The following is a 27043-nucleotide window of genomic DNA, read 5'->3' on the forward strand; positions in this document are numbered from 1 at the left end:
CACAACTTAAGGAGGATATTGACAAGCTGGAACACACACAGAGGAAGGCAACCAAGAAGATCAAGGATATGGAAATCAAGCCTTATGAGGAATGGTTGAGGGAGTTGGATGTGTTTATTCTGAATAAGAGGATATGGAGAGGAGGTATGACAGCCATTTTCAAATATCTGAATGGCTGTCCCCACCAATCTTGTTTTCTCCTGCTCTGGAGGCCAGGACCCAAACCAATGGCTTCAAATTACAAGAAAGGAGATTCCGACGAAACATCAAGAAGAACTTTCTGACAGTAAGAGCTGTTCAGCAGTGGAACAGGCTCCCACAAGAGGTTGTGGACTCTCCTTCCTTGGAGGTTTTTAAGCAGAGGTTGGGTGGCCTTCTGTCGTGGGTGCCTTAGTTGAGAGTCCTGTATTTCAGGGAGCTGGACTAGATGACCCTCAGGATCCCTTCCAACTCTACACTTCTACAGTCTTTTCCTTTGTTTCTCAGTCAAGTGGGGGCCCACTCTCAGTCTGGAGGTTTGGCAAGTGCTTCAATATGATCACTGCTGACACCAGGATCACCGGGCTTCATAGCCACACCACATGAACTAAGAATGCTCCCCAGAACAGGGATTTCTCAAGCACTGCCTAGTTTTCCTCCTCACTTATCTGCCTCTACCTCCAAACTATGCCATAGCTCTGGGTTGGACCAATTCCTGAACCAAGAATCCCTTCTTTTGTGGGTAAAGGTGCCAAGATATCATGGGGGAGGGGGAGAAGTGAAAGTTTTCCCTTCTCTGAGAGGAAAGAGCTAGAGGAGGTATTGAGGAAATTAGAAAGTGAGATAAAAGGAGAGGGAAGAGGAGAAGGAGAAAAGGGAGAGAAAAGGTGGCAAGTAATGACATGGAGGATTAGAAATTAAGGTGGTAATAGAGGAAAGCTCTTACAGAGGGAAGAAGTGAATGCACAACAGCAGAGGAGATGAAAGAAACTGGCCATTGCAGGGTGGAATGAAGAATAAGGCACAAATGAAGCATGAAAGGATAAGGGGGGAAATTATAGGGGAAGTAAAGTAAAAGTAAAAGTAAAAATACTTTGAGAGGGATGTGGGATTGGGAAGGCGAAAATACAAAAGAAAAAGCTCAAAGCTACATACTTTAAAAAACATCTTATTACCACTACAAGAAAAAAGACAGTAAACTTGATTTAATTGCAGAAGTGTGAAGCTATAGTAAGAAGAAGGGCTTATTTCCTAGACAAAACGAGTACTTGGTAAAAGAAAACATTATTAAACTCTCTGAACTATGGACTGATTGAATCAGATAATATCAAGCACTTTTACTAAATATTAAATTTATCTTTGGACACAAGAATGTACAAGTATGGTGAAAAGAAATCCAGAATTCACATCAGCACACAAGCACTATTATTTTATCTTTTATTATGGAAAACATTCTTTGGTCTCCATCCTCCACTTCCTCTCCCCATCTGACTCCTGCTTTCCACAAACCTCTGAAAGCTTGTTGACATTGCACTTGGCCCGCCATCCATTTAAACCTAGTCTGAAAGGGCATTTCTTTCTTCTCCATCTAAAAAATTAATCTACATTTGTCAGAATAATGCATAGTATGTACATGAAAGCTACTATTACTTAGATCTTCTGTTATTAGGTCAGGAATGCCAATTTAGAGTTCCCCAGGGCACTTCAGAAACACATAAATCCTCCATGAAATTCAGACTAATATGTTCTAGCCAGAGGCCACAGGATGGGTTAAGGCCTTGATTGTGAATCTGGCTGAGTTGCTCTCCAAAAGGCCCAGTGTTTACTTGATTAATGTTTTGATTCCCCTTCAGATATATCTAAATCCCGACATTCTACAGAACTTTGGGTTGCTTTAACTACAATGGGAGCATCTTAATGCTTAACTCTTCAGAACCAGGGAAGACTGACCTATTTTGAAGAATTAATCATAGTAACTTTTGCAGTTGAGATTCAGACTGCAGTTCAGAATCCCTAACACGGTGTTGCATTCAGCACATGGGGGGCGAGGACAAACTTTCTTTTAGCCAATGTGGGTGGAGAGGCAAAGACCGGTGGAGTGAAAGTGGGTGGAGACTGTATCTTTGTACCGTAGGTATTGTTATACAGTCGTACCTTGGTTCTCAAACAGAATCCGTTCCGGAAGTCCGTTTGACATTAGAAAACGATCAAAAACCAAGGCATGGCTTCCGATTGGCCGCAGGAGCTTCCTGCACTCAACCAGAAGCCGTGTCAGACATTTAATTTCCAAAAATAGTTTGCAAACAGGAACAGTCACTTCCGGGTTTGCGGTGTTCAGGAGCCAAAACGTTCGAGAACTAGGCGTTTGAAAATCAAGGTAGGACTGTATTTATATTGATTTATACCCCATATTTTTCCCTGAGAGGACTCGAGGCAGCTCACAGATGAGAACAAGAACTGCTACAAATATAGAAAAACCTATCATTAAAATACAATTAAATCTGTTTAAACACACCAACAATTACAATACAAACAAGCACAGCACCAACCATTTAATCAAAAGCAGCCAGTTCCCCAAAGCCTGTTGGAACAAGAAGACCTTCGCCTGCTAGAGGAAGGACAGCAAGGAGGGACCTAGTTTAGTAGTACTAGAAACCTGTAAATAAGCAAGTGTGGGGGGCTAGGAAGCGATGATTGCACCAAATCCCCCTTTATGCAGGGAAGCAGGGAGTGCAGATCCACATGTGCGAAAGCAAAAAAGCAATCTGCTGCTGTAGATTTCTGAACCAGAGTTCCTACAAGGTGAGCAACTCTAGGCTCATGAAGTAACAATGACGCAAAGAAATGAGACGGCCTAATAATCTACAAGTGAATAACAAGTGTTTCTCCAACACCGTTAAATGCACAAAAGCAGTTCCAATGGGATTAGATAAAATAACAAGTGTACTTGCTGTGGTAATATATATAAATCTGCTAGTTCCTCACCGGCATTCAATGAACCACTGGCGGATCTGGTCCTGGAGGCTCTCTTTGATATCAGGACCTTCAATTTCTTTCACACGCTCTTTGATGCTTACTAGAGCTTTCTGGAAGTCTAATTCATGTTTCTCCTGAAGTTCACATCTTATATTATCCACCTTCTGGGCACGCAGTATTGAAATGCTAGGTTTTTGGAAATGAGGAGGTGGAATCTAAAAAAGAAGCAGGAATAAACATCAAAATCAGTCCCATGTTGTATTCCTGCTTTTATTAACAGTGTTAACAGTTAACTGTACCTTCGTTTACAAACAGCCCTGTTTTCGAATGATTCAGGTTAGGAACTTCCGCAAAACCAGTAGTTTACCTCGGTCTACGAACGTTATCTCAGTCTAAGAACAGAAGCCGAATGGTGGAAGGGCACCGGTGGCGGGAGGCCTCATTAGGGAAAGCAAGCCTCGGTTTGAGAACGGTTTTGGTTTAAGAACGGATTTCCAGAACGGGTTAAGTTCGTAAACAGAGGTACCACTGTACTAATATCAGAGGCAATTATTTCAAGTTCTGTCACAATCAAATGTTATTTCCCAGTTTGTCTTAATATGTTCACTTATGTGTCTTGTTTTGGATAATAGCCCATTTCCTTCATTCCACTTCTCCTTTCATCTTTAGCATCTGGATTAGGATGAGGTCATAGCCTACATCACTCGTGTGACACTGGCTAGTGCTACAAAAAAATGCCTGAATGTGTGAACCACATTGATATCAGTTATATGGCACGGCTCAGTGGTAAATCAAGCCATGTTCTTTGCTGAGTGGTGGAAGGAAGGCATGCTTTGCAGGTTCTACCACAGCAGAAAGTGCGCCTGTGACTTTTGAGAGCTGCCACCATCTGAGTAGACACTGCTGAGCTAGATGGATCAATGGCTAACTCAGCTCAAGAGAGTTGCAGATGATCAGCTGCAGAGAGTGGATAAGCTGCCACACAGCGTTTCCTTTCTCAATACTATGCTATGAGTGGGACCATCTATTACATTTTTTACTTTAAACAGATATTGTTTCTCATAGTCTATGATAGCACCATAAGCACTTGAAGTCATCAGAGTTAATTCACAGATTGCTATGGAAGATTGTCTGATTAGTGTGCAGATTAAGCATGTGATCGTCACATTTTCATTCCATAAATGGATGAGGTGTTTCTCATGAGTAAAGGGTACTTCAACCAATTATCACCATAAAAGACACATCTCCCCCTCCTTGAACTACTCCTACCGATATTTTTACTATCAATTTCACCTAGATGCTTGCAACTACAACTGGTTGATACAACATTGACTGAAATGAGTCCAGTATCAAGTTTCCACATTAAAACAGTAGTAAACTGCCTGTACTATACATCTAAGGATGCATAGTAAATGCTGCTGGATCAATTTATTCCCAGTCTTAACTTAATTTTCTCAACATCAGGAAAGACCTGCTTCTTTAAAAATAAAACAGACAACATCCCTAAATGTACACAGTGGATTACTATGAATGTTTCATTGTCAATTAGCAATACTGTAGAAAAAGGCTTTAAGTGCTGGGTCATGGGACGCTTCATAAAGGCGGGTGAGAAGACTGCTGTTTAACAAATACAATGTTTATCCATGTCAGAAGGGTGCCTAGGATTTTTAAATTGAATTTCCCAATGTTTGTACTTCCCATTGGTTCTGTTTAATTAGTGAAGTATTGTTTCTAATTTGTTCACTTAAATTTTATGTGCAATGTTTAGTCAGTTGCTTCCTGGCATTTTCTTGCAGCTGGTAAGAGACTGTGAGAAAATCCACTTCCCCTGAGGGGGGAGAACTGTGGTAAAATGGATAAAATAAAAATTAAAAGAGTAAAATGCTTTAATAAAAAAATACTATAGATGTTTCCCATTATTTTAATAGCTTCATCTAAGAAAAAGTAAACCAGCATAGGGAGCAAAAGCTCAGCCTTCTTGCTGCTTTTATTACAACATTTCAAGAATAGATGTTCATTTTTACCTACTACTGTGACTGTAGATGTTTTGGAAAAATTAATAGTTGAATCCTGTGCTCAACTTCACACTAGCCAGAGTTCTGAAATGGTTCCATGTAGCCTCTGCTGACCCATCTGGACTCCCTGGGGGAGGAGCGGCCTTAGCCTGAGTATTAAACTCGCTCAGATTTCACTCCCAGCCACCATACCAACTAAAATTACATTCCCAAATGAGGTGAGGTAAAGCATTAGAGGGACGCGGGTGGCGCTGTGGGTAAAACCTCAGCACCTAAGACTTGCCGATCGTCAGGTCGGCGGTTCGAATCCCCGCGGCGGGGTGCGCTCCCGCTGCTCGGTCCCAGCGCCTGCCAACCTAGCAGTTCGAAAGCATCCCCGGGTGCAAGTAGATAAATAGGGACCGCTTACCAGCGGGAAGGTAAACGGCGTTCCGTGTGCTGCGCTGGCTCGCCAGATGCAGCTTGTCACGCTGGCCACGTGACCCGGAAGTGTCTGCGGACAGCGCTGGCTCCCGGCCTATAGAGTGAGATGAGCGCACAACCCTAGAGTCTGGCAAGACTGGCCCGTATGGGCAGCGGTACCTTTACCTAAAGCACCAACACCCTTCCACTCAGTGCCCAAGAATCAACTTCTGCACTGTCCATGCCACAGCAGAGAATAGGATTTCAACGATATCTGCTGCACTCAAATCTAAATCCCATAACAGATGACAGGGAGGATGGCCTCATGTCAGACACACAAGTGGGAACTTTGGTGACAGGAAGTATAGTTGAAAAGGCACTTGGCACAAAAAACTCTATGTACAAATAATCTGGCATCATAATAAATTCAGAGCACTGCCACTACCTCTTCCTAGCTGCTTCTACCCCCACCCCCGGGGCAGTTTTTGCTTTAGGGAAGGAAGATGGATGACTAGTTTAGGGACCAGAGCAGAACGGTGGTATGTTTTGCTCCTCCTGAATCCACTGCCAGTCATTCGGGGGGGGGGGGGCTTGCAAATTCAGTTGCTACTGCTTGGAATAGTTGTCCCATGCCTAGTCCATCTAGCCCAACATGCTCCCAAAGCTGCCAGCAATGCCTGAAGCTAATAATCGTCTGCTGTTGCTTTCTAGTAAATAGTACTGTGTTCAGTTGTCCATTTGCTCAGTTTGGAGCAATGCTATGGGAGCTATTTAAAACCAATTTAAATTCGCAGTATCCAGAATAACTGGAAGTCATCAATTAATGTAGTCATTTCACTGTTAAGGAGATGCCATCTCTCCATTATTCCTGCTGCTTCCTGTTCTTTGACCGATTAGCAATCCATGAGTCTATCCTCGAATTACCAGTACATACTGTTAATTTGCTCAGGAACCTTTGAGTTTGTTAAAAGTTTTTTGAAAGTCTAAATATGTCTACTGGATCCACGTGGTTGCTGATACTCTCAAAGGACTTAAATTTGAGGCAGGATTTTCCTTTGCAAAAGTGATGCTGATCCTTACTCGGAAAGAAATGTTTTATTGCATGTTTGATAAATTTAATAATGTTTACCACCAAATTCCCTAGGACAATAAACTAACTGCCCTGTAACTGTCCATATCTGTCTCTTGATATTTAAAAAAACATTTACGTTACATTGGCTATTTTTAAATCCTCTAAAACATAAGCCAATTTAACAAGTTGCTTGCTTTTGTTAGACAACCAGTAGTTTCGCCTTTGATTCCTATTGGAACTCTGGGATGGGTGCTCTCTGGGCCTAGTGACATCGATTTTAATTCATTGGTGAGTCCAATAACTTCTCTTATCACTTTTTCACTTGGTTCCCTAGTCTCCATGCATTTGTAATATGCTCCTCAATTTCTGCCACCGTTTCACCAGAATTGTGGTCCTTTCCATTCTCCTGACTTAGACAAGAATTCACTTTTCTGAAGAAAAAATTGTTGCCTTATATAGTTCCTTAGACATAGCTTATGAAGCACCCTGGCATTCTTTTGAACTTGTTGGTACCTTCTCTAAATTGAAGCAGGCATTTTGAGCTTCTATTGCCACGGTTCCAAACAAGGTTCTTGGAGATACCTGTTCCTCCCTGCTTTTGAATGTCAGAATTTAAGGGTTAGATTTTAAAAGTATCTTACAAATTTATTTTATTTTTACTACTGATCAGTGTTGCTCCCATTCAACAGAGCAAGACGACTGTGGCTGAGGCATCAAATGGAAATGTGGAGGCCAAACTAGAAGTGAGCACAGTATGTGAGGCAGCAGAATGCGTTTCCCTCTTACATGACATGGAAGCTTAAGCAGGCACCTTAACTTAGCCTTTTCCCATGTGTTTTGATGCATGAGTGAATTTGTAAGTACCACGTGAAATGAAATTGGCTTTTTGAAATCCTAGAACTGAATTCTTCACCTTCTTCTTAATAACCTGCTTTCATTGTGCCATTTTCAATTGTGCCCCAAGCTTCAGAACGCCTACTAAAATCTGTGCGTAAGCGATTGCGGGTATTCAAACCAAAGCAAACACTTGATCCTTTTACACTCTACCCATTATGTAGATTTCCTAAACCTGGGAGGTATTGCACCTTTGCTTTTCCTTTAGAATTGCCTCATATTGTTATGTTATGTTCAAGCTTTTTCCTGGTTGTGCAAATTTCAAATTTGTTAACTCACCCTATGAGCAGTTACTCATTTAAAAATAAATTTATACGTATCAGATGCAGGCTGCATATTTAGTAGTATGTGATGGTCGTATCAGCAGTAGAATAATACATCTTAATGAAGGTTTCCTATGTGAATAGAAACCATTATGTTTACAAGCTTCCTACAGTTAATGACCCAAAACAGGATAACGAAATTCACATATTTAGCTGGGTCCTCTGTCAGCAATAATATGCCTATTAATAATTGATGTTTCTGTAAAAATAGGCTGCAATAGGCACTTCTCGTGTTTGTCAAATGATAGGACTATATGGCCCATTAACTTAAAATGCTTATCTAATGTTTGATGAGCTTTGTCTTAAACTGTTGTTTAAATTGATAAGGCAAAAGTGGACATTAGTCCATGAAACAAACCATTCCAGCCCATCAGTCACAAAGTATGCTTTGTTCTCGAAAAAACTCCTTATTTTCAGTTTTAAAAATGGGAATTCGTTGAATTTCATGCATGATGGTCACAGTTTCGATTCACCTGAAAAATAAAAATAAACTCTGGTGTTGGCCCTAGGAATCTGCAGGTTGGCTGGTAATTAACTCAGAGCAACAGTTCTGAATGTAGGATGCTCAATAATGTAATAAAGAAATATTTTACCAATGTAATATGACAATAAGAGTTCTTGCTAAATTCACTAATGTTGCAATGAAATAGCTGCCTTCTTGATAACGTTGTAGGTGTGCTCTGGGTATGCTGTTAAACCTCTTTTACTAATGTAATCCCCTCATTCAAGGGAGATTAATAAAATAGTGCATGCTCAAAGCAGGCCTGCCACACGCAGGAGAATACCTAGGGGTTGGGCAGCTTGGCCCCTGCCAAGGGCGCAGGCCCAGGGAGGCACAAAAACCGCCCCTCTCCACTCTGGTTCGGAGCCCGCCTGCCTGCCTGGGCACTCCCTGGGCCACTCCGCTGCTCTGGGTGCCTTGGCAGAGGAATGCAAGGGACAAGGTGGGCGCTGAAACAGCTCCTGGCCAAGGGCAGAAGGGAGCCTAGCTACGCCTCTGGCCACATGGGTATCCCCATGGGGAAATGCACACAATTCCAAAGGTGTTACCCCTTTGACAGATAGGGCTCCTTTTTTTGCATGGTGGCAGCCTCTTGCTCACTTTTGAAAAATGCATAATTTAGAACTCGTGGAATGTCTTTTACCAATTTTGTGTCTTTTAAGCTGCTTTCACGATATCACTAGTACAGTGGTGCCCCGCAAGACAAATGCCTCGCAAGACGAAAAACCTGCAAGATGAAAGGGTTTTCCGTCGCAGAGGCGCTTCGCAAGACGAATTTCCCTATGGGCTTGCTTCGCAAGACGAAAGCGTCTTGCCAGTCTCGCCCTTTTTTTTTTGCCCCCCCCCCTTTTCAAAGCCGCAAAGCCGTTAATAGCCTTTTAACAGCTTAGCCGCTAAGCCCGCTAAGACGCTAATAGCGCTAAATCGCTAATAGCGCTAATCCGCTTAGCCGCCAATGGGGTTGCTTTGCAAGACGAAAAAACCGCTAGACGAAAAGAATCGCGGAACGGATTCTTTTCGTCTTGCGAGGCACCACTGTACAATAAGACAAAACCATATTTCTTGTATGCCTAGTGATTGCTTATCTCCTGAAAAGTAAAAAGGTGCCTTTTCCCACTTCCTCCCTCTCAAAAACTGCCTTGTCTCTATGGGACTTTTAAAAATCTAATTTCACACACACACAATCCCAATTCCTGCAAAGTGTTGCAGTTTAACACCAACAAGGAAAACCTTGCTAGCCTGCATCAGAAGTCTTATAATGTTCTATCCTTGTAAAGGATAACTTTTTCTTCTTTTCCAGGCTGTGCTGCTAAGCTATACAGAGCAAAGGGGCTTAGGACTGGGGTTGGCTGTCACACCTGAACACGGTGCAGCTGGGGGATAAGTAGATTCCTAAATTTGGAATGCAATGTGAATCTCCTCCTCCTCCTCTTTCTTTAAGGAACAGGTTACTCAAGAATTTCATTCCTCTACGTCCTCTCGATTCCAAAGGTCCTGGGCCAGTTTATTTGACACAAGTTTGTTTTTTTAGGGAGCATCCTACTTTTTTGTGAAATGAAAAACCAGCAGATATATAAACAACGGTTATTTTAGAGTATAAAAAGGATGTAAAGTAGTCAAAGTTTGGATTAATGAGATCAGTAACACAACAAGGAACTCTAGAGAATAACTGCAGAAAATAAATAAAGCCAAAATGGCATTTTCAGATATGCTTAATGAAACAGACATCTGACACCCCTGAGCTATCTTATTTTCCCGTTTGCAGGAGCTGAAGAATATTCACGCTCTACTTATTTATAGAGCTTGAAGTTTTGCTATAAGGAATCTAATTATTTCTTTGACCAGAGTTTATATTTATAATGAGAGCCATTCTATGGAGAGATTTACTTTTCTAACTAGCTGAAGCACAAGAGGAAATAAAATACATTATCCAAGCCATGTAATTATATATATATATATATATATATATATATATATATATATATATATATATATGATACACATTAAAAGAGACAGAGAAAAAAAGTTACTGATGGTCAAATTATGTCCTTTCACATGAAAAAGCTGCATTTAAGTACATTCTAAAAGTGATTAAGAAAATAGAATTTGTATAATGCCATCCATGGCTGTGTTAGTTAAGGGGTGATATGATAGCCATGTTCAAATATATAAAAGGATGTCATATAGAGGAGGGAGAAAGGTTGTTTTCTGCTGCTCCAGAGAAGCGGACACGGAGCAATGGATCCAAACTACAAGAAAGAAGATTCCACCTAAACATTAGGAAGAACTTCCTGACAGTAAGAGCTGTTCGACAGTGGAATTTGCTGCCAAGGAGTGTGGTGGAGTCTCCTTCTTTGGAGGTCTTTAAGCGGAGGCTTGACAACCATATGTCAGGAGTGCTCTGATGGTGTTTCCTGCTTGGCAGGGGGTTGGACTCGATGGCCCTTGTGGTCTATTCCAACTCTATGATTCTATGATTCTATGACTGACTTTTTCCTGTACTTGAAACAGAACTTGGATTGTTGCATCTTTTCTGGGCAGCCACTTTAAGACTGTCTGCATGTCACAAAAGGCAGACAGGAAATCATGTTTCCATGTACATGAGCTAACAGCAAAATATCTGACCTGCATGCAACTAACACCACCCATCTGAAACTTGTCTCTCCTCTCCACTGGCAAGGAATAAGGCCCTCCTACATGCTGAGGGCTGCTCTTGAGTGTTGAAGGTCTTGGGCTGGCTGGAAATGGCTTCTTCATTATGACAGCAAGAAAGCCATGCAGGCTTTTAACAAGGGAGAGAGAAGCAAGGAAGAAAAGTGAAGTGAGAGATGGAGGAAAACTAGATTAAGAAATGGGGAAGGTGAGGACATAGTTGAGGAGATTTCACCCCTCCCATTCCAAGAATCTGCTGATGTTCTCTGCTGATTCTCCAGAGAGGAGGGGGCGGTTTCTGCTCGCTACTTATTCTGCTCCAGCCTCACATCAAAGAGAGAGAGAGAGAGAGAGAGAGAGAGAGAGAGAGACTGAGTGTTAGAGAGAGATTGTGTGTATAGATAAGGTTGCTGCTAAGAGCAGCTGCAGACACTCAGTGCAGTTCAGCATTTTCGTTTAGACCTCATTTAGCTCTGTACATAGTTGTGTATTATAGTTGTAGATAGAACAAAAGAATATATTCTACAGAGCTGCTCTCCGAGTCGTTTATGCTCTGCTATACTCTGCTGTGCGACGACTGTCTTCTTGTTGGAGTGAATCCGGTGCTCACAACTCTAAGCTGTGAGTCCACAGCACTTTGACCTGTTCCTGTGCAGAAGGTGGTCTCTGGAAGTGCTACCCAGCTCGCCTAGCCCAGTCGGGGCTGAAGTGGATGAGTCCAGTTGGTGGCACTGGCTCAAGGGTGATGCTGACAATAGTTTGACCCTGACTCCTGGAGCAGCAAGGACAGAAAAACTGTGGGGGGAGCTCTCTCCCACACAAGGAATAATGATGGCCTGATTTGTATAGCCCGGCCTCCTAGAGCGGGAGAAGCAACCCAGATGAGAATATCTTCCTCCCCCATAGGAAAAATTAGTCATTCTTACTAGACATGTCAGTATTTGTTTGAAGATAAGTTTAAAACAACAGAGGACCATGGGCAATTCATTTAACTCTGAATGTGTAAGAAAAGCAAGCCCTGCAAATAATTTTATAGTAATAAAAAAATATGCTGCTACAATCATATATCAAAGGGGGCTTGACCACTACCTGCTGCCCCACCCCACATGAACACCAACATGAATGTGTATGAGACCTACCAGGTTCCCCAAGTGTTCATGGAAGAGAACATAATCTTAAAAGAGGATCACAACCAGGACATATGAATAACAAAAGACATATGAATAACAAAAGAAAAGGCCGTTTTTATTCTGAATTAATCCCACCCATATTCTCTTTACTGGATATTAATTGACTGGCAAGACAGTAAGTGATTTAAATCTAGCATATCTAGACTAGCGTCCACTTCCCTGGTTCATCAGAGGGCCTTCTTGGCAGTGGCGCCCTCCCTGTGGAATGCCCTCCCTCCAGATGTCAAGGAGATAAAGAATTAGAAAACTTTTAGAGGATATCTGAAAGCAGCCCTGTATCTGGAGGTTTTTAATGCTTGATATTTTTATTATGTTTTTAGATATGATGTAAGCTGCCCAGAGTGGCTGGGGAAACCCAGCCTGATGGCAGGGTATAAATATTTAATTAATTTATTAAATTATTATTATTTAGCAGGACACATTCCTCTACCAATGGGAAGGCATCAGCCTATGGTTTAAAGGAGTCATCTTCCTTTTCCCACCCTGGTTCCTTGCAATTACATATGGGTGGGCAGTGGGGAGTGAGGCACTGTTCATAGAAATTGTGTTAAGGGTGAGTGTCTTTCTTTCCCACACATTTAGAGAGGTTTTTTTTGCCACTTTTTGAATATACAGAAACCAATTAGGCAGAGGAAGCTTTCTTTAAATGGTGGGCAGTGATAAGAATAAATAACAACAACAATATCCAGATCATTTCTAGTGGGTGGCAGGGGGGTATGACTATGATAAGTACCAGTGATCCAACTATTGATATGCTCCTCAGTCACATCAATGTCATTTACAAGATTGGTTTGGAATAAATAGCACATTAAAGCCTGCTTGTAATTTTTATTCTTAACCTCATTTCTGTAGATATAGTGTATGGGAGAAGTACCCATGCAAGGATTCAATAGGAGCCAGTGTGGTGTAATGGTTAAGAGCGGTGGACTCGTAATCTGGTGAACCGGGTTCGCTTCCCCGCTCCTCCACCTGCAGCTGCTGGGTGACCTTGGGCCAGTCACACTTCTCTGAAGTCTCTCAGCCCCACTCACCTCACAGAGTGTTTGTTGTGGGGGAAGAAGGGAAAGGAGAACGTTAGCCACTTTTGAGACTCCTTCGGGTAGTGATAAAGCAGGATATCAAATGCAAACTCTTCTTCCTCTCTTCCTTCCTCGCTCTCCTTGCTTCACATGCACTAGGCGTACACTATTGGTACCAGGCCAGTGACTTTGCTGTGTTCTTTTTGGCCCCTGCCAAACAGCTTTAATCTGTTTTAGTTTAGTCTATTGCAGTTTTAACTTTTTGTACATTTTAAATAATGGCTGTAAATTTTTTAGAGATAATTTTATTGTTTTACCTTTTTTAAATTCCACTGTGATGTTTTCTCCTACAACAAGTGGTATACCATGGTTAAGAAATAAATGAAGTGTGGGGAATGAGCAGTCCCTTCCCCTGGGATGCAAGATGTTTCTGCCCTGGGGCCACAAAGTGAGGGTTCTACTAAGCGCTATGGGAATCCTTCCTGAATGCTACCTCCGGAAGTGACAGAAAGACAGGCAAAACATAGCAAGGATTGTGCACTTGCACAGATATCAAAGATAATTGTAATATTTATTAACTGAAAAGAGTCATATTCAGTACTGGTGTGGGAGAGAAGCTACGCTATCATCAATGTTAGGTGATGACTTAAGGGGCAGAAGTGCAGCTGATCACCCCACACTTCTCTCCTCATTTGCCACTTAGTGGTAGTAGTGATATACTACATTCACCTCTGCCCCTGACCCAAATTATCACTTTTCTGTTCTTATTTTGGTTAGGTAGACAGGATACAGTATTCATAATGACAACTGGGGACTGTTTTGATGTAGACATTTATTCTTGTTAGCAGGTAACCTTTATAACACAGAGTTTTAGAACACCCATTTGATAGCAGCTAAAATCTGGAATTATTTAAAATGGCAAATTGGAAGGAAAGGTACATGAAGACTCACCATCCCTAGAAATACCATTTCTTCTTCTCTGAGCTTCAAACTTTTCTTCCACTGGGCATATCCACGCCAAAGCTGAATTTGGAATACAAACCTAATGAGATTAATTGCCCTTTTTACAACTTCCTGCACAGCAGCAAGGAGAAAAACAAATAGAGGAAGGAAAAAACAGACTCCAAATCTAGGAATGTATCATTAACAGTTACCACCTGGGGGTTTTGGCATTGGGTCTTAATCTTTCCTGCTTTGTTTGTAGTGTAATTTGGAGGTGATAATTCTGTGAATTCATTTGGAGTTTGTATGATTTATCTTTTAACCCATTTTAATCCTTTATTTCTCTCAGTCTTTTCAAATAATTTTGCACAACAATATACACACAAATGCTATGCAAAGAAATGACTTAATCATTGAAGCTGAATCCCTTTTTCACAAAAATACTCTTCAAATGCAGAAGTAATGTAGGAAGGGATATGTACAGTTGTAAGAATTGAAGGAAATTCTTAAGCTTTCATGAAAAAGCGTTTTACAATCATAGGGTAACATCCAACTAAGTCATACTCAGGGTAGACACATTCAAATTAATAATTTCCCCCCAATGAGTCTGCTCCAAGGATAAATAACATCACCCATACATATTTATATAGAGTCGTGTTGTTGAGAAACATGTGCTGGTCATATAATCTAATATGAAATGAATGCTCCTTTGATTGATATCAAGAACCCTGCTGGACAATTTTTCCATAACACATTTTCTGCAAATATGAGGGTTGGATTTTAATTTTTTAATGAAAACTAGAATGATTTTCGAACTTCTACCAAGAGCCCAGGGGCCTCCAGCTGTTTCAGGGGCTGCATGTGCCCCACAGGGCTGTGGTTGCCCATTCTTCTAGGCATAAAAAATTTGTTTGCCATTTAATGTCTTAGGAAGCTTACTCCTTCAATATTATCACAAGTTTTTCATTTAAAAACAAAGGCAACTCAGCTTTCATTTGAAATATTCCCAGTCAGTCAGGGGTTACAAGGAAGATTAGAAGACATGAATCCTGGTGGCTTCAAGTACCATCCCTTTCATGCATTCAGTGACATGACTTCTCATGCTTTCTAGATACCTGATATATCTGTTTACCAAAAATTGTTAAGTGAGCAGAATATTTTTGGCAATTTACAATTCTCCCCTATTGTTGTAAGTGCCCCATCCTGCCAAGGATGCCATTTTTATCAGAGAAACAAACAGCTCACCAAACAGCTGTTTGGAAACCTCACAGCAGATTTCAGTATTGTAGAATCCATTGTCTTGGAGTTGCTGTTTTCCCCAGTTCCTCCTGGCTCGATCCACTGAGCCAGGAAGAACAGAAAACTACAGTGCCTGGGTGTGTCAAAGCATACTCTGGAGCATGGAACGTGTGCAGAGGAGGAGGGCACCTAGGATGGTCTAGAAGCCAAGCCTTATGAGGAGTGGTTGAAGGAGCTGGGTATGTTTAGCCTGGAAAAGAGGAGCCTGAGAGGCGATATTATAGGCATCTTCAAATCTCTGAAGGGCTGTCACATGGAAGGTGGAGCAAGCTTGCTTTCTCCTGCCCTGGAAGGTAAGACTCAAACCAATGGCTTCAAGTTAGAAGAAAGGAGAGTCCGACTAAACATCTAGAAGAACTTTCTGAAAGTAAGAGCTGTTCCACTGTGGAACGGTCTCCATCAGGAGGTTGTGGATTCTCCTTCCTTGGAGGTTTCTAAGCAGAGGTTGGTTGGCCACCTGTCAGGGATTCTTTAGCTAGGATTCCTGGATTGCAGGGGTTTGGATTAGATGACCCCTGGGGGTCTCTTCCAGCTCTAAGATTCTATGGCCAGATCTAGACACATCAAAGAAGCATTTCAGTTAAATGTGTTGCAAACTGTGTACAGTGGTACCTAGGTTTACAACCATAATCTGTTCCGGAGGTCCATTTGTAAACCAAAACAGGTTGTAACCCAAGGCGCGCTTTCACCAATGGGGCCTCCAAAATAAATTTGTTTGTAATCCCCCCCAAAAAAGGGGGGGTTGTAATGCAAAAAAAAGACTGAAAACCGGGACACACACTTCCGAGTTTGATGTGTTTGTAATCCGAGACGTATGCAAACCAAGGTATCACTGTATGAGAAATCGCGTTGGGAAAAAATGGAACTCCACAGCGCCATCTGGTGTCACAGTGTTATAATGCATAAACAAGACATATAAAACACTTTTTCTTTACCAATCTAGCGGAGTCCTACGATCCTATGGTCACCCTCCAGCACCAGAGTTGTGTGGTGGCAGCTTCCAGAAAGATCTTGCAGGAGTTCCACAAGACCTCACCAGAAGCTGCTGCCTCCACAGCCACACAACCCTGGTAAGGGAGGTGGTAGCACATTTGAGGAGCAGGAAGAAGTAATGACAGCAGGGGGCTATTGGCAGCAGAATAAGGGATTATCACAGATCCAGGCTTTCCAAGCTTTTTCTTACGGAACTTTCATAAAAAACCCTGAGCTTTCTCCAAGAGACCTCTGAAAACATCTCAGAAAAACCAAGTCAATTAACAAAGCATGCCAGGATTAGAAGAGATTGTGGATTACTAATTTAAATATAGATTATTATCTTTTCCCAAAGGCAACTAAACATGCATTCCATTTTCATAGCAATATATCTCTGATTAAAAAGAAGATACTTTACCTTCTGAATGAATAACACAGCACCATCTATATCTAGGGCTTTCTCACCCGTAAGCCTGGCTAGCCTCTCTCTCTTTTCTTCCAGATAGATTTGCTTCATGAATGTAGCCCGGAGTCGGCCCTGACGAGCCCGCTCAGCTATCTGAATGGTTCTAATAGCTTCTTCTAAGGGCATAAGCTTCACAACTTTTTTCTATAACATAAAATGGAAGCATAGGACAAAAATAAATACATCTAGAACATTGTCTTTATCCTGTCCCAGAGGAATTCCAATTAAACAAGGTTGCTCTTTCCTATTTCTTTGCAGAAATGTGTCAGGTGCACAAAATTCCATCAAAATGCATGTATTTTACACTCCTGCATTTATGCTTCCCGCTTTTTCTTTGCTGCTATGGCAGCCTACTAGGTATCAGAAGCCAGGGGAAGATTTTCAGCACACCAAAGTTCTTTCAGTGGATGTCAGACACCCTGGAAACATTTCCCAGGTTCTCTAGAACCTATGAAGGCAGGAGGGAGACATGGAAAGAAGTGCCCTTTTGACTCAGATGACAACGTGCACCACAGAACGGCTCACATGGCTGTAATGTTTGCCTCAGATTAAAGGCAAATGTTACAAATAAAAAAACCCTAAGGTTCAGAAGAAGGAGGAAGACATTACAAACTTCAGCAATGTCAGTAACTTCTACTACAGTGGTACCTCGCAAGACGAATGCCTCGCAAGACAAAAAAACTCGCTAGACGAAAGGGTTTTTTGTTTTTTGAGCTGCTTCGCAAGACGATTTTCCCTATAGGCTTGCTTTGCAAGACGGAAACGTCTTGCAAGTTTGTTTCCTTTTTCTTAACACCGTTAATACAGTTGCGACTTGACTTCGAGGAGCAACTCATAGAACGCGGTGTGGTAGCCTTTTTTGAGGTTTTTGAAGACTTTGGTGATTTTTGAAGCTTTCCCAAAACTTTCCCGACACCGTGCTTCGCAAGACGAAAAAAATCGCAAGACGACAAAACTCGCGGAACGAATTAATTTCGTCTTGCGAGGCACCACTGTACATGTTTTATTAAAATTTACATGCATAAACTTCCTGCTTCTTCCAAACCCCTGTTAGAAAATCTATATATGAGTACATTATTTATAACTAACAAGAAAAAAAATGCATGTGGATTCCAAGGTAATCAGGAATGGGAAATCAGGGAAGTCGCCAGGGCTGGATGGACTGTCAGCCTGCTATTGCAAGAAAATGAAAGAAGCTAGATCTCAACTTTTAAAAGAAGTGATGAACAATATACTAACCAAACGAAAAATAACGGAGATTGGAAGGAAGCCAATACAGAACGCTAATCCCCAAACAGGGGACTTAACACTCATCTCAAACTACAGACCAATTTCATTACTTAATAACGATTACAAACTCTTTGCAGCCATCTTAGCAGAAATACTAAAAAAGACCCTGAGAGCAATAATCCATGAGGACCAAGCAGGCTTCCTTCCCGGACGACAGATAAATGACAATATTAGAAACCTTATTAATATACTAGAATACCTAGAAGCTAGAAACGAAAAACTAGCAGTACTTATTCTAGTAGACGCAGAAAAGGCATTTGACAACATCTCTTGGAGCTTTATGAAAACACAAATTAACTTAATGGGTCTTGAAGAAACATTTTGCAGAGGAAAAGAGCCAATAAATTTTGAGCAGCGAGTCAAACTTATCATAAACAGCAATATCACGGATAGTTGCAACATAATGAAGGGGACAAGGCAAGGGTGCCCACTGTCCCCATTGCTATTTATTCTAGTATTAGAAACCCTGAATAGGAAAATGAGAGAGGACAAGAGGATAAGAGGTATCAGGGGAAATCCTACAAATTAAAAGCTTTTGCAGATGACCTCATTATAACCACAGAAAACCCAAAAGAAAGTTTACCAAGACTGTTGGAACTGATAAACGAATTCAGGCAGGTGGCGGGTTTTAAACTCAATAGCAAAAAACCGAAATTACTGGTAAAAAATATGGGGATCCAGGAAAAAAGTGAATTACAAGAAATTTGTGGTTTGGAAATTAGCAAAAAAGTAAAATACCTGGGTATATGGCTCATGACAAAAAATATTAATCTATTTCAGGATAATTACTGTATTTTTCCGTGTGTAACATGCCCCCGTGTATAAGACTACCCCCCCTTTTTAACATTATTTTTTAGTAAAAAAAACCTAGTCTTATACATGGAAAAGTACGGTACGTTAAGACCTGGAAGGAGATAAAAAATTATTTTGAGATTTGGGGCAGGTTAAACATCTCCTTTGGGGGAAGAATTTCTACAATTAAAATGAACGTGCTCCCAAAAATGATCTTTCTGTTCCAATCAATTCCAGTGATCAGGGGGAGCAAGCTGTTTAAAAGATTGGCAGAGGGACATCTCAAGATTTATCTGGCAGGGTAAAAACCGCAGGATTAAGCACAAACTATTAATTGATGTTAAAGGGGGGGGGGGTCACTGCCAGATCTGAAACTGTATCATGAGGCGGCTTGTCTCTCCTAGATCTGGGAATGGTTGACGCTACAAAACACTGATTTGCTGGATCTGGAATGATTATCAGTACGGTTGGCACACTTATCTAGGGTATGAAAAGGCTTCCTGAACCACATGGTTAGGAAATCATTATATGGTGTGGGCTAAGTATAAGGACTTACTAGAACCAAAAACGCCATGGAGGCTATCCCCGACAGAAGCATTCTTGGTAAAGAAAAAAACACATAAGAGGTAATTGTCAATTCACCAAGATTTATTTGAAGAAAAGGAAAATAGGCTAAAATTTTAAAAATTGGAAGAAATTCGAACCCATTTAACAGATTGGTTGCAAATGAACAAGACATTCCAAAAAGACAAACAGAAAAGGCTTTTTCACAGAACTTTCAAGACTTGAGAAAGATTTAATTTAAAAAAAACGCTCAGTTACAGTCCAATGGGCCAGAGATTTTGGTTACAATATCCAAATGGAATCACAGGAAAGGTTATGGAGGGAGGACCTGAAATTCACTGTGTGCTATGATTTGAAAGAGAATTTCATGAAAATGCTTTACTGATGGTATCTAACACCTGTAAAATTGGCCAAAATTTATAAAACCAGGTAAAGTATTCATTGGAGATGCAGGGAGGTGGAAGGCACGATGATCCACATGTGGTGGAACTGCCAAAAAAAAAAAAAAAAAAAAAGGGAATTCTGGGATACAATATATAATAATCTTAAGAAAATGTTTAAATGTTCCTTCCCTAAGAAGCCTGAAGCCTTTCTGCTGGGTATAATGAGTAATGAAATTCTGAAAAATTTAAGGAGAATTTTTATGTATGCAATAGCAGCAGCAAGAATTCTAATTGCAAAAGGATGCAAAGGAGACTCCATTCCTTCCAAATTGGATTGGCAGACCAAAATGTTAGAATATGCAGAGCTAGCAAGAATGACAGCAAGATTCCGAGATGATACCGATCAAATATTTAATAGAGAGTGGGACATTTACAGAGTATAGCTAAAAGAATATTGTAAAAATCTAAATTCTTTGGCAGGCCTGAACTGACTTCTGCATGAAGTAAGAGAATTTTACAAAACCAATACAACTGAAATAACTTAGGAGAGATAAAGGAAAGTGCATAGTTGAAAATGTAATATAGGAACCACAATGGAAGTCATGTTGGAATTAGTTATGTATGAATCTAAATTTTTTTTGTAATATGTATCGATTTTTGATTGTTTTTGTAGACTGTTTTGTTTTGTTTTTAAAATCAATAAAGCATTTTTAAAAAAAGAATTCCAAGGTAATTCACAGCCTGATCTAAACAGATTATTTGATAATATTATTTTTGTATTGGACCATTTACATGGTGCATTATATGAGACAATAAAAGCAACACACTCCTGAATGAAGGGGCTCACCATTTATAATTTACCAGAGGGGGAAATACTAACAGGAATATCTTTTTAGGACGCTGTAATCATGCAACCAACTGACAGCACTCCCCATTCCTGGATCATAATTTTGCTTTGTCTCCATCAACTCAGGAAATAGCAAGATAACTTTGTTACCTAAAAATCCTAATATCTGCTCTCTGTCCAAATGTCTAGCACTCCTGCAGGGAAAGGTATGCTGTGAGGAGTCAGAAACAGGATGACAGATGTAAGAGGTGAATGGATCATGGGCCTTCCTTGGGTGCTCCAGAATCTACCACTATCACAGTATTAAGGGTTGGTCTAATCATGTGGCAGAATGAGACCACTATTTCAGGTGGTGTTGGGTGGCATCCATCTGTCTCAAGAGAAAATGGAGTGCACCTCCAGGGGTGAAGTCAAACCGCTGCATTAGTGACTGCTCCAGGATGCAGCAAGTATGGAGGTCCTGGGCTGCCCAGATGACAAAACCCCCTCTCAGCCTCGCTGATGGGGTCCAAAGGAAAGCAGAGTAAGACATTTGGCACCAGCATGGCTGCAGGACTTGCCAGAAAGTGGCATACTAGGCGCCATCCAGCCATCTTAGGAACTCCACTCCAGATTCATGTCAGATTTACTCCATAGCCTTTTTTTCTCCCACAAGTCAGCAGAGGTTTAAAATCAGAGTTTTCCTTCTCCTAGAGGGCTATTTTCCCAGGTTGATGAGCCCCATCTGCCCCTCACTTCCCTCTACAGCACATGCAGAAACCACCTTCCTGACCACTGGGTCCACTATTGGTCTCGGCTGCTCAATGCGCCAGAGCCTCTCTTTGCATGTAGCGGAAGTCCCTAACTCACTGAGGGTTTGAGAGGCATCAGCCACCCTCACCTGGTTTAGCCGGCCAGTCAAAGGCATTTCCTGGGTGTGGCTGCGGTCGCCTGCTGACAGCTTCCAGGAGCCACAGGTGAGAGCCGAGTGCAGGGTGGGGGCAAAAGGTGAGCAAAGGTATTCCCCCCACAGAGGCACTACCCCTCCCCGAACACCCCATACACCTCTCAGGTGCAAACTGGAGCATTCCTGGGCCACCGCCTTGCCTGCCTTATTACTGCCTGGTTCTCTTACCAGCTGGCCCTCCTGCTACGGCTGGTATCCCTGGTCACCCAACCTGGGAGGCCTTAGGAGTCGTTACTCAATGCAATATATTCTGGGCAAGGTGGCCAAGAGAGTGCATGAAACATCACTGTGGTTTGCCACAGTCACTAAAACTGTGGTTTAAACTTTGGAAATGTTATAACATTTTAAAGTAAGTTCGACATCTTTTTTTTACTAGGTTTAAGCATGAATTTTAGACACTGCACCGATGGCAGCGCAGGCACTCTCCTGGCACCTCTCCCAGAAGGCCTGGCTGCGAGGAAGGATGTTCTTGGCCCTTCCAAGAGTGAGTAAGTGAAGAGCAGGGACTAGAAGAGAAACTGCCTCTGCTATCACCACTAAGGCATCAGATAAACAAGGGTGGAGAAGATGAATAGGAATAGGAATGGGTCAGCAATGGCAGTGCAGGAAGAAGAGGACAGCAGGAGGAGTTAGAACCATCTCTTGCAGCAGCTCTGCCTGAACTGATTACATAGATATACTCACAGTTTCGCTATCATACATCCCAGCATCAAGCATTATCTGAGCAAGGATTTTCTCCCTCTCTTTCAACACCTTTATTTTCTCCTTAATAAAGTACCTTGGGATTGGAATTTCAATGTTTTCCTATTGGAGAGGAAAAGTTAATTTTGTAAATCATGCTGGTCATTCAATGAATACAATTTCTCTACAAAACAGTCAAAAGTGCCCAATTAAACATGCATTTCTGGGAATGCTGAATTATGGATGTGCATAAAAGTTGCTATTATTCTGCAATTGTCTTAACTTATTTCAGCAATATATAATCCCAATGAAGGGATTCCTGAATCTGGTTATGTTGCCTTTCAGTTGTCTTATACTGAGAGCTCGTCTATGAAATGGGTTATAAATCAACAAGATAATGTGATATATGAACACTTGAAGATGCTAATAAAAGCACAAAAGGTACTGCATCAGGCTGCAGTACAGAAGATAGCGGTTGAGTGTACTTATTCATTACTAATTATTGCATAAGAAATCCTTAAGTGCAACCCACTGTTGGAAAGAGCAACTTATATTAACATAATAGGCTGTAGAATGCCAAAGCTGTATTATTTATATTTGAACATCACTCACAAATACTATCTTAGTAATCTGCCTTTACAGGTAAAATAAGAGAATGCTATAACTTCAATATGTTGTCTAGAAATTAGCTATACAATTTCTTTAATGTGTTGTATTTCTTGCTTGGATAAAGTGCTTACACGGATCAGGGCTAGCCAAAGACACAGATGTGGGTATTTCTGCATGTGGGAGAAGAATGAGACATTTATGGCTTGCTAACCTTTAGCACAGGAGATGCACCACTGATAGGCTATTTTCCCTCAAACCACCCTGGTGAAAGAGTCTTTGGAAAACTGCTTTTGGAACTTAGGGGTTCTCAAGGAGCAATTTGAAGGTTCTCAGTAGCCATCTTTTGTAAAGGTAGCTTTGTGTGAAAAATGTAAACATAGCTTATGTGCCGAATTTACAGTTTAACATCTTTTTTTAAATGAAAGTTTGATGCAGTTCATGATGTGGGCAACAGGTGGAGCTGTATGAGAGAAATAAATTAAATCCGTGATTCTCAATGAGGCTTGCTGGGGTATTATCAGCTCCCCCCCCCCCCCAACTCACTGAAGCCCAGTTTTTGTATGTGTTCCTTGATTATAGGTGAAGGTGATATGTCTCCGCTTAGGTCCATCCTTACTATCTTCTTTGCACTTGGTAGCCAGGGCTTAGATTTAACCTGCTGTGGGTTGGAGCAGCTTTTTGCATTTCTATGGTGAAACTGAAAAAAACTCACATACTATAGTTGAAAAATGGAAATGGAATAACAGTTCAAGAACCAAGTATTCAATGGAGTGGGGCTCTTTGAATTTTTTTTCATGTGATTTTTACAACTGAGAACAATTGGACAGCTATATTAAGATGCACAAAAGTCAGTTATTTAAAGAAAACAAACAGTTATTTAGGATTTGATTCTACAATATGAAAAACAACATGAAGGGACTATACTTACAGGAGCCAGCTTAAGATCTTGTAAAATGTCATCAAAGTAATGATATTCTGACAACTCCAGCTCCACCATTTCATTCTTTAACTCCAAAATACGACCCATTACTCCATCAAGCATTTGCCGAATAATTAAACGCTTTTGTGGGTGAACAATCTGGTCATAAGCAGCTTCCAAATTGCGAAATATCTGCACATACTTGACGTAGAAAGTGCCTAGCATTTGAAATACCACTTGGCGATCTTTCAATGGTTTGTGGGATTTCTCTTCTATCTCCTTCTGTAACAGGCAGTTGAGGGACTCCTGGGCTTCCGCCCACATTTTATTGTACGTGCTAATAAAGTGGGTTGGGGAAGAGAACACTTTAGTACATACAAAGAGAACGAAGTAAAATATAGCAAATAGTGCAACCCTATTCATGTCTACTTAGAAGTAAGCAGCACCAAGTCTAAGGTTACCAGATATTTTTCAATGAATCCGGGGACACTTTTCAGCTTCAATGGATTTTGTATGGGGACTGACTTGTAAATCTGGGGACTGTCCCCAGGAAACGGTGACGTCTGGTAACCTTAACCAAGTCCGATGGGATCCACAGGTACTTACATTTAACCAATGTTGAATGGGATTACCGCCCCCCACCCCCGAAAATGCAGGGTCTGTGGCTTAGTGGTATTTTTTTGGACCTAGCTTTGACCCTGGATGCCCAAGAGTCAGCTGCAGCCAGAGGGCCTTGGCGCACCTGAAATGGGTGTGCCAATGACACCTGTTTCTGGAGGAAGCAGATCTTGATTATCGCATTGCACTTTACATAAGGGGTGCATTTGGGCAACTCCCTGGTCCAGAATGTTAACGGGGGAAACTTTTCAGAGCATGGCTCGCCTAATGGAACAGCTGCACCGGCTTCAAAGTTGGTTCTAGGCAGAATTCAGAGTATTTGTGATGACGACGTTTAAAGGCCAAAGTAATTTCGGATTGCCTTCTTCCGTACAAAGCGACCCAGCTATTCGGATCATCTCCAAGGAGCACTTGAGCTCCTGAACCGTATTGTAATATGTGCACCATGGGGAGAGTTTTCCCTTGGGTTTAACCAGAGGCTGAACTCTGCCGGGATCGGGCCCTTCCTTGGAGGCGCCTCTGCTAGGAAAGAGCCCTCTGGGCGCCGAGGAGCGAGCCAGCCTCCTTCTCCTCGCGAGCAAGGCGCCGGGGCAGAGTCGCACTTACTTGTGGGACATGGCGGCGGCGGCGGCGGCCCAGACTTCCCTTCCTGGCGGGGTGGACGAAGAGGGGCGCCGCCGGACCCTGTTCCTAGAGGGGGGCGGTGTCTTGTTAGAAGGCTCTTTCAGCCCGAAGCCAAGCCGCCCCCGCCGGGCTCCGTGTTTTGCACGGCGACACCCGCAGCCTCCTCCTCCTCCTCCTGCTCCAGGCGCTGCTTAGCAACGGGGCGCCAGGCCCAGCCAGGCCCGCGGCGGAGGCGCCCCGGGAGGTTGCTATGGGAACACCCGGAGGCGGGGGGGGGGGCGAGGGCGGCCCGCGGGGCAGCAGCGCAGGGCCACGTGGTGCCTGGGGAGGGGGGGAGGGAGGCTGTCTCCGGTCCCCCCCCCCCGGGCTGCCTACCTGCCCTCCTGCTGCTGCTGCTATGCGTCCCCCCCCCCCCCATACTAAGGCAGAAGAGCAAGGGGGTGATGGGTTGGCCTTGCTGCCCTCCTCGCCTTTATCAAGCGTTTTGTGTTTTTATTTTGTGTTTCTATGCTGTGCACCGCCCTGTGTACATATGTCATAACTAAACAATCTTTATGATTAATTAAATTTGTATACCGCCGGAGGGTATACATCCGTAGATCTCACAGCATGGAAATACAAGATAAAAACACCAAAGTACGTAATAAAAACAAGAATAGTAAAAAACTAACTAACCAATAACTTCTCTCCCCCCCCCCCCCACTCCCAAAACCACATTTAAAAGGGTATAAAGGTAAAGGGACCCCTGAGCGTTAGGTCCAGTTGCGGACAACTCTGGGGTTGCGCGCTCATCTCACTTTAAAGGCTGAGGGAAACAGCATTTGTCCACAGACAGCTTCTGGGTCATGCTCTGACGAAACTACAGCAGCGCACGGAAATGCCATTTAGCTTCCCGCCAGAGTGGTACTTATCTATCTACTTGCACTAGTGTGCTTTTGAACTGCTAGATTGGCAGAAGCTGGGATAGAGCAACAGGAGCTCACCCCACCATGCAGATTCAAACCATTAATCTTCTGATCGGCAAGCCCAAGAGGCTCAGTGGTTTAACCCACAGCACCACCCACGTCCCTTAAAAGGGTATAAAAGGTAAAGGTACCCCTGCCCGTACGGGCCAGTCTTGACAGACTCTAGGGTTGTGCGCCCATCTCACTCTATAGGCCGGGGGCCAGCGCTGTCCGCAGAACTTCCGGGTCACGTGGCCAGCGTGACAAAGCTGCATCTGGCGAGCCAGAGCCGCACACGGAAACGCCGTTTACCTTCCCGCTAGTAAGCGGTCCCTATTTATCTACTTGCACCCAGGGGTGCTTTCGAACTGCTAGGTTGGCAGGCGCTGGGACCGAGCAACAGGAGCGCACCCCGCCACGGGGATTCGAACCGCTGACCTTTCGATCGGCAAGTCCTAGGCGCTGAGGCTTTTACCCACAGCGCCACCCGCGTCCCGCAATAGGAGGACGTTAATAAAAGACAGGGTGGTGCTGGATGGGGGGGGCAGCATGTGTCCCCCAAACAAGGAGCTGGCCCACCAACACCCCCACACACCCTAATTGCTGCACTCCTGTTATTTCAGAGATCATGTAGGGCACAACTCTGCCAGCTAGAAATATATGTTGCTCTTTCTGTGACACCCCCCAAACTTCTTTTGGTTCCACCACCATCCTGCCCCCAAACACTTTGCAGCACAGAGAGAGGTCCCCATACAGTCCTAACCCATAGCCAGAAGTAAGCCCTGCTGAATTCAATAGGATTTACTGCTGAGTAGATGTGCAAGTAGATAAATAGGGACCGCTTACTAGCGGGAAGGTAAATGGCGTTTCCGTGTGCAGCTCTGGCTCGCCAGAGCAGCTTCGTCATGCTGACCACATGACCCAGAAGTGTCTCCGGACAGCGCTGGCCCCTGGCCTCTTAAGTGAGATGGGCGCACAACCCCAGAGTCTGTCAAGACTGGCCCGTACGGGCAGGGGTACCTTTACCTTTTAGATGTGGTTAGACTTGGGGGGGGGGGGGATAATTCCCTTGACATTTACTTTCCAGCTACCCATAGATGTGATTTACTACCTTCTCACTTCT

The 27043-nt window shown here is 42.6% G+C and overlaps 1 protein-coding gene across 2 annotated transcripts in view; it reads right to left on the reverse strand.

Moving 5' to 3' along the window:
* The window catches only part of DRC11 (dynein regulatory complex subunit 11), an 86235-nt gene extending 61001 nt beyond the window's left edge, over positions 1-25234 (reverse strand). For both annotated transcript variants that reach the window (XM_077918628.1, XM_028702907.2), the window contains exons 1-6: positions 24959-25234; positions 23744-24071; positions 22210-22329; positions 16656-16847; positions 13976-14047; positions 2965-3170 (exon numbers count right to left, since the gene is read on the reverse strand). In XM_077918628.1, the coding sequence (XP_077774754.1) occupies positions 2965-3170; positions 13976-14047; positions 16656-16847; positions 22210-22329; positions 23744-24071; positions 24959-24969 (929 nt within the window). In that variant the 5' untranslated portion in view covers positions 24970-25234. The remainder of the gene's footprint in view (positions 1-2964; positions 3171-13975; positions 14048-16655; positions 16848-22209; positions 22330-23743; positions 24072-24958) is intronic.
* Positions 25235-27043: the final 1809 nt, after the last annotated feature.

Source organism: Podarcis muralis, chromosome 1, assembly GCF_964188315.1.
Source record: "Podarcis muralis chromosome 1, rPodMur119.hap1.1, whole genome shotgun sequence".
Classification (NCBI taxonomy): Eukaryota; Metazoa; Chordata; class Lepidosauria; order Squamata; family Lacertidae; genus Podarcis; species Podarcis muralis.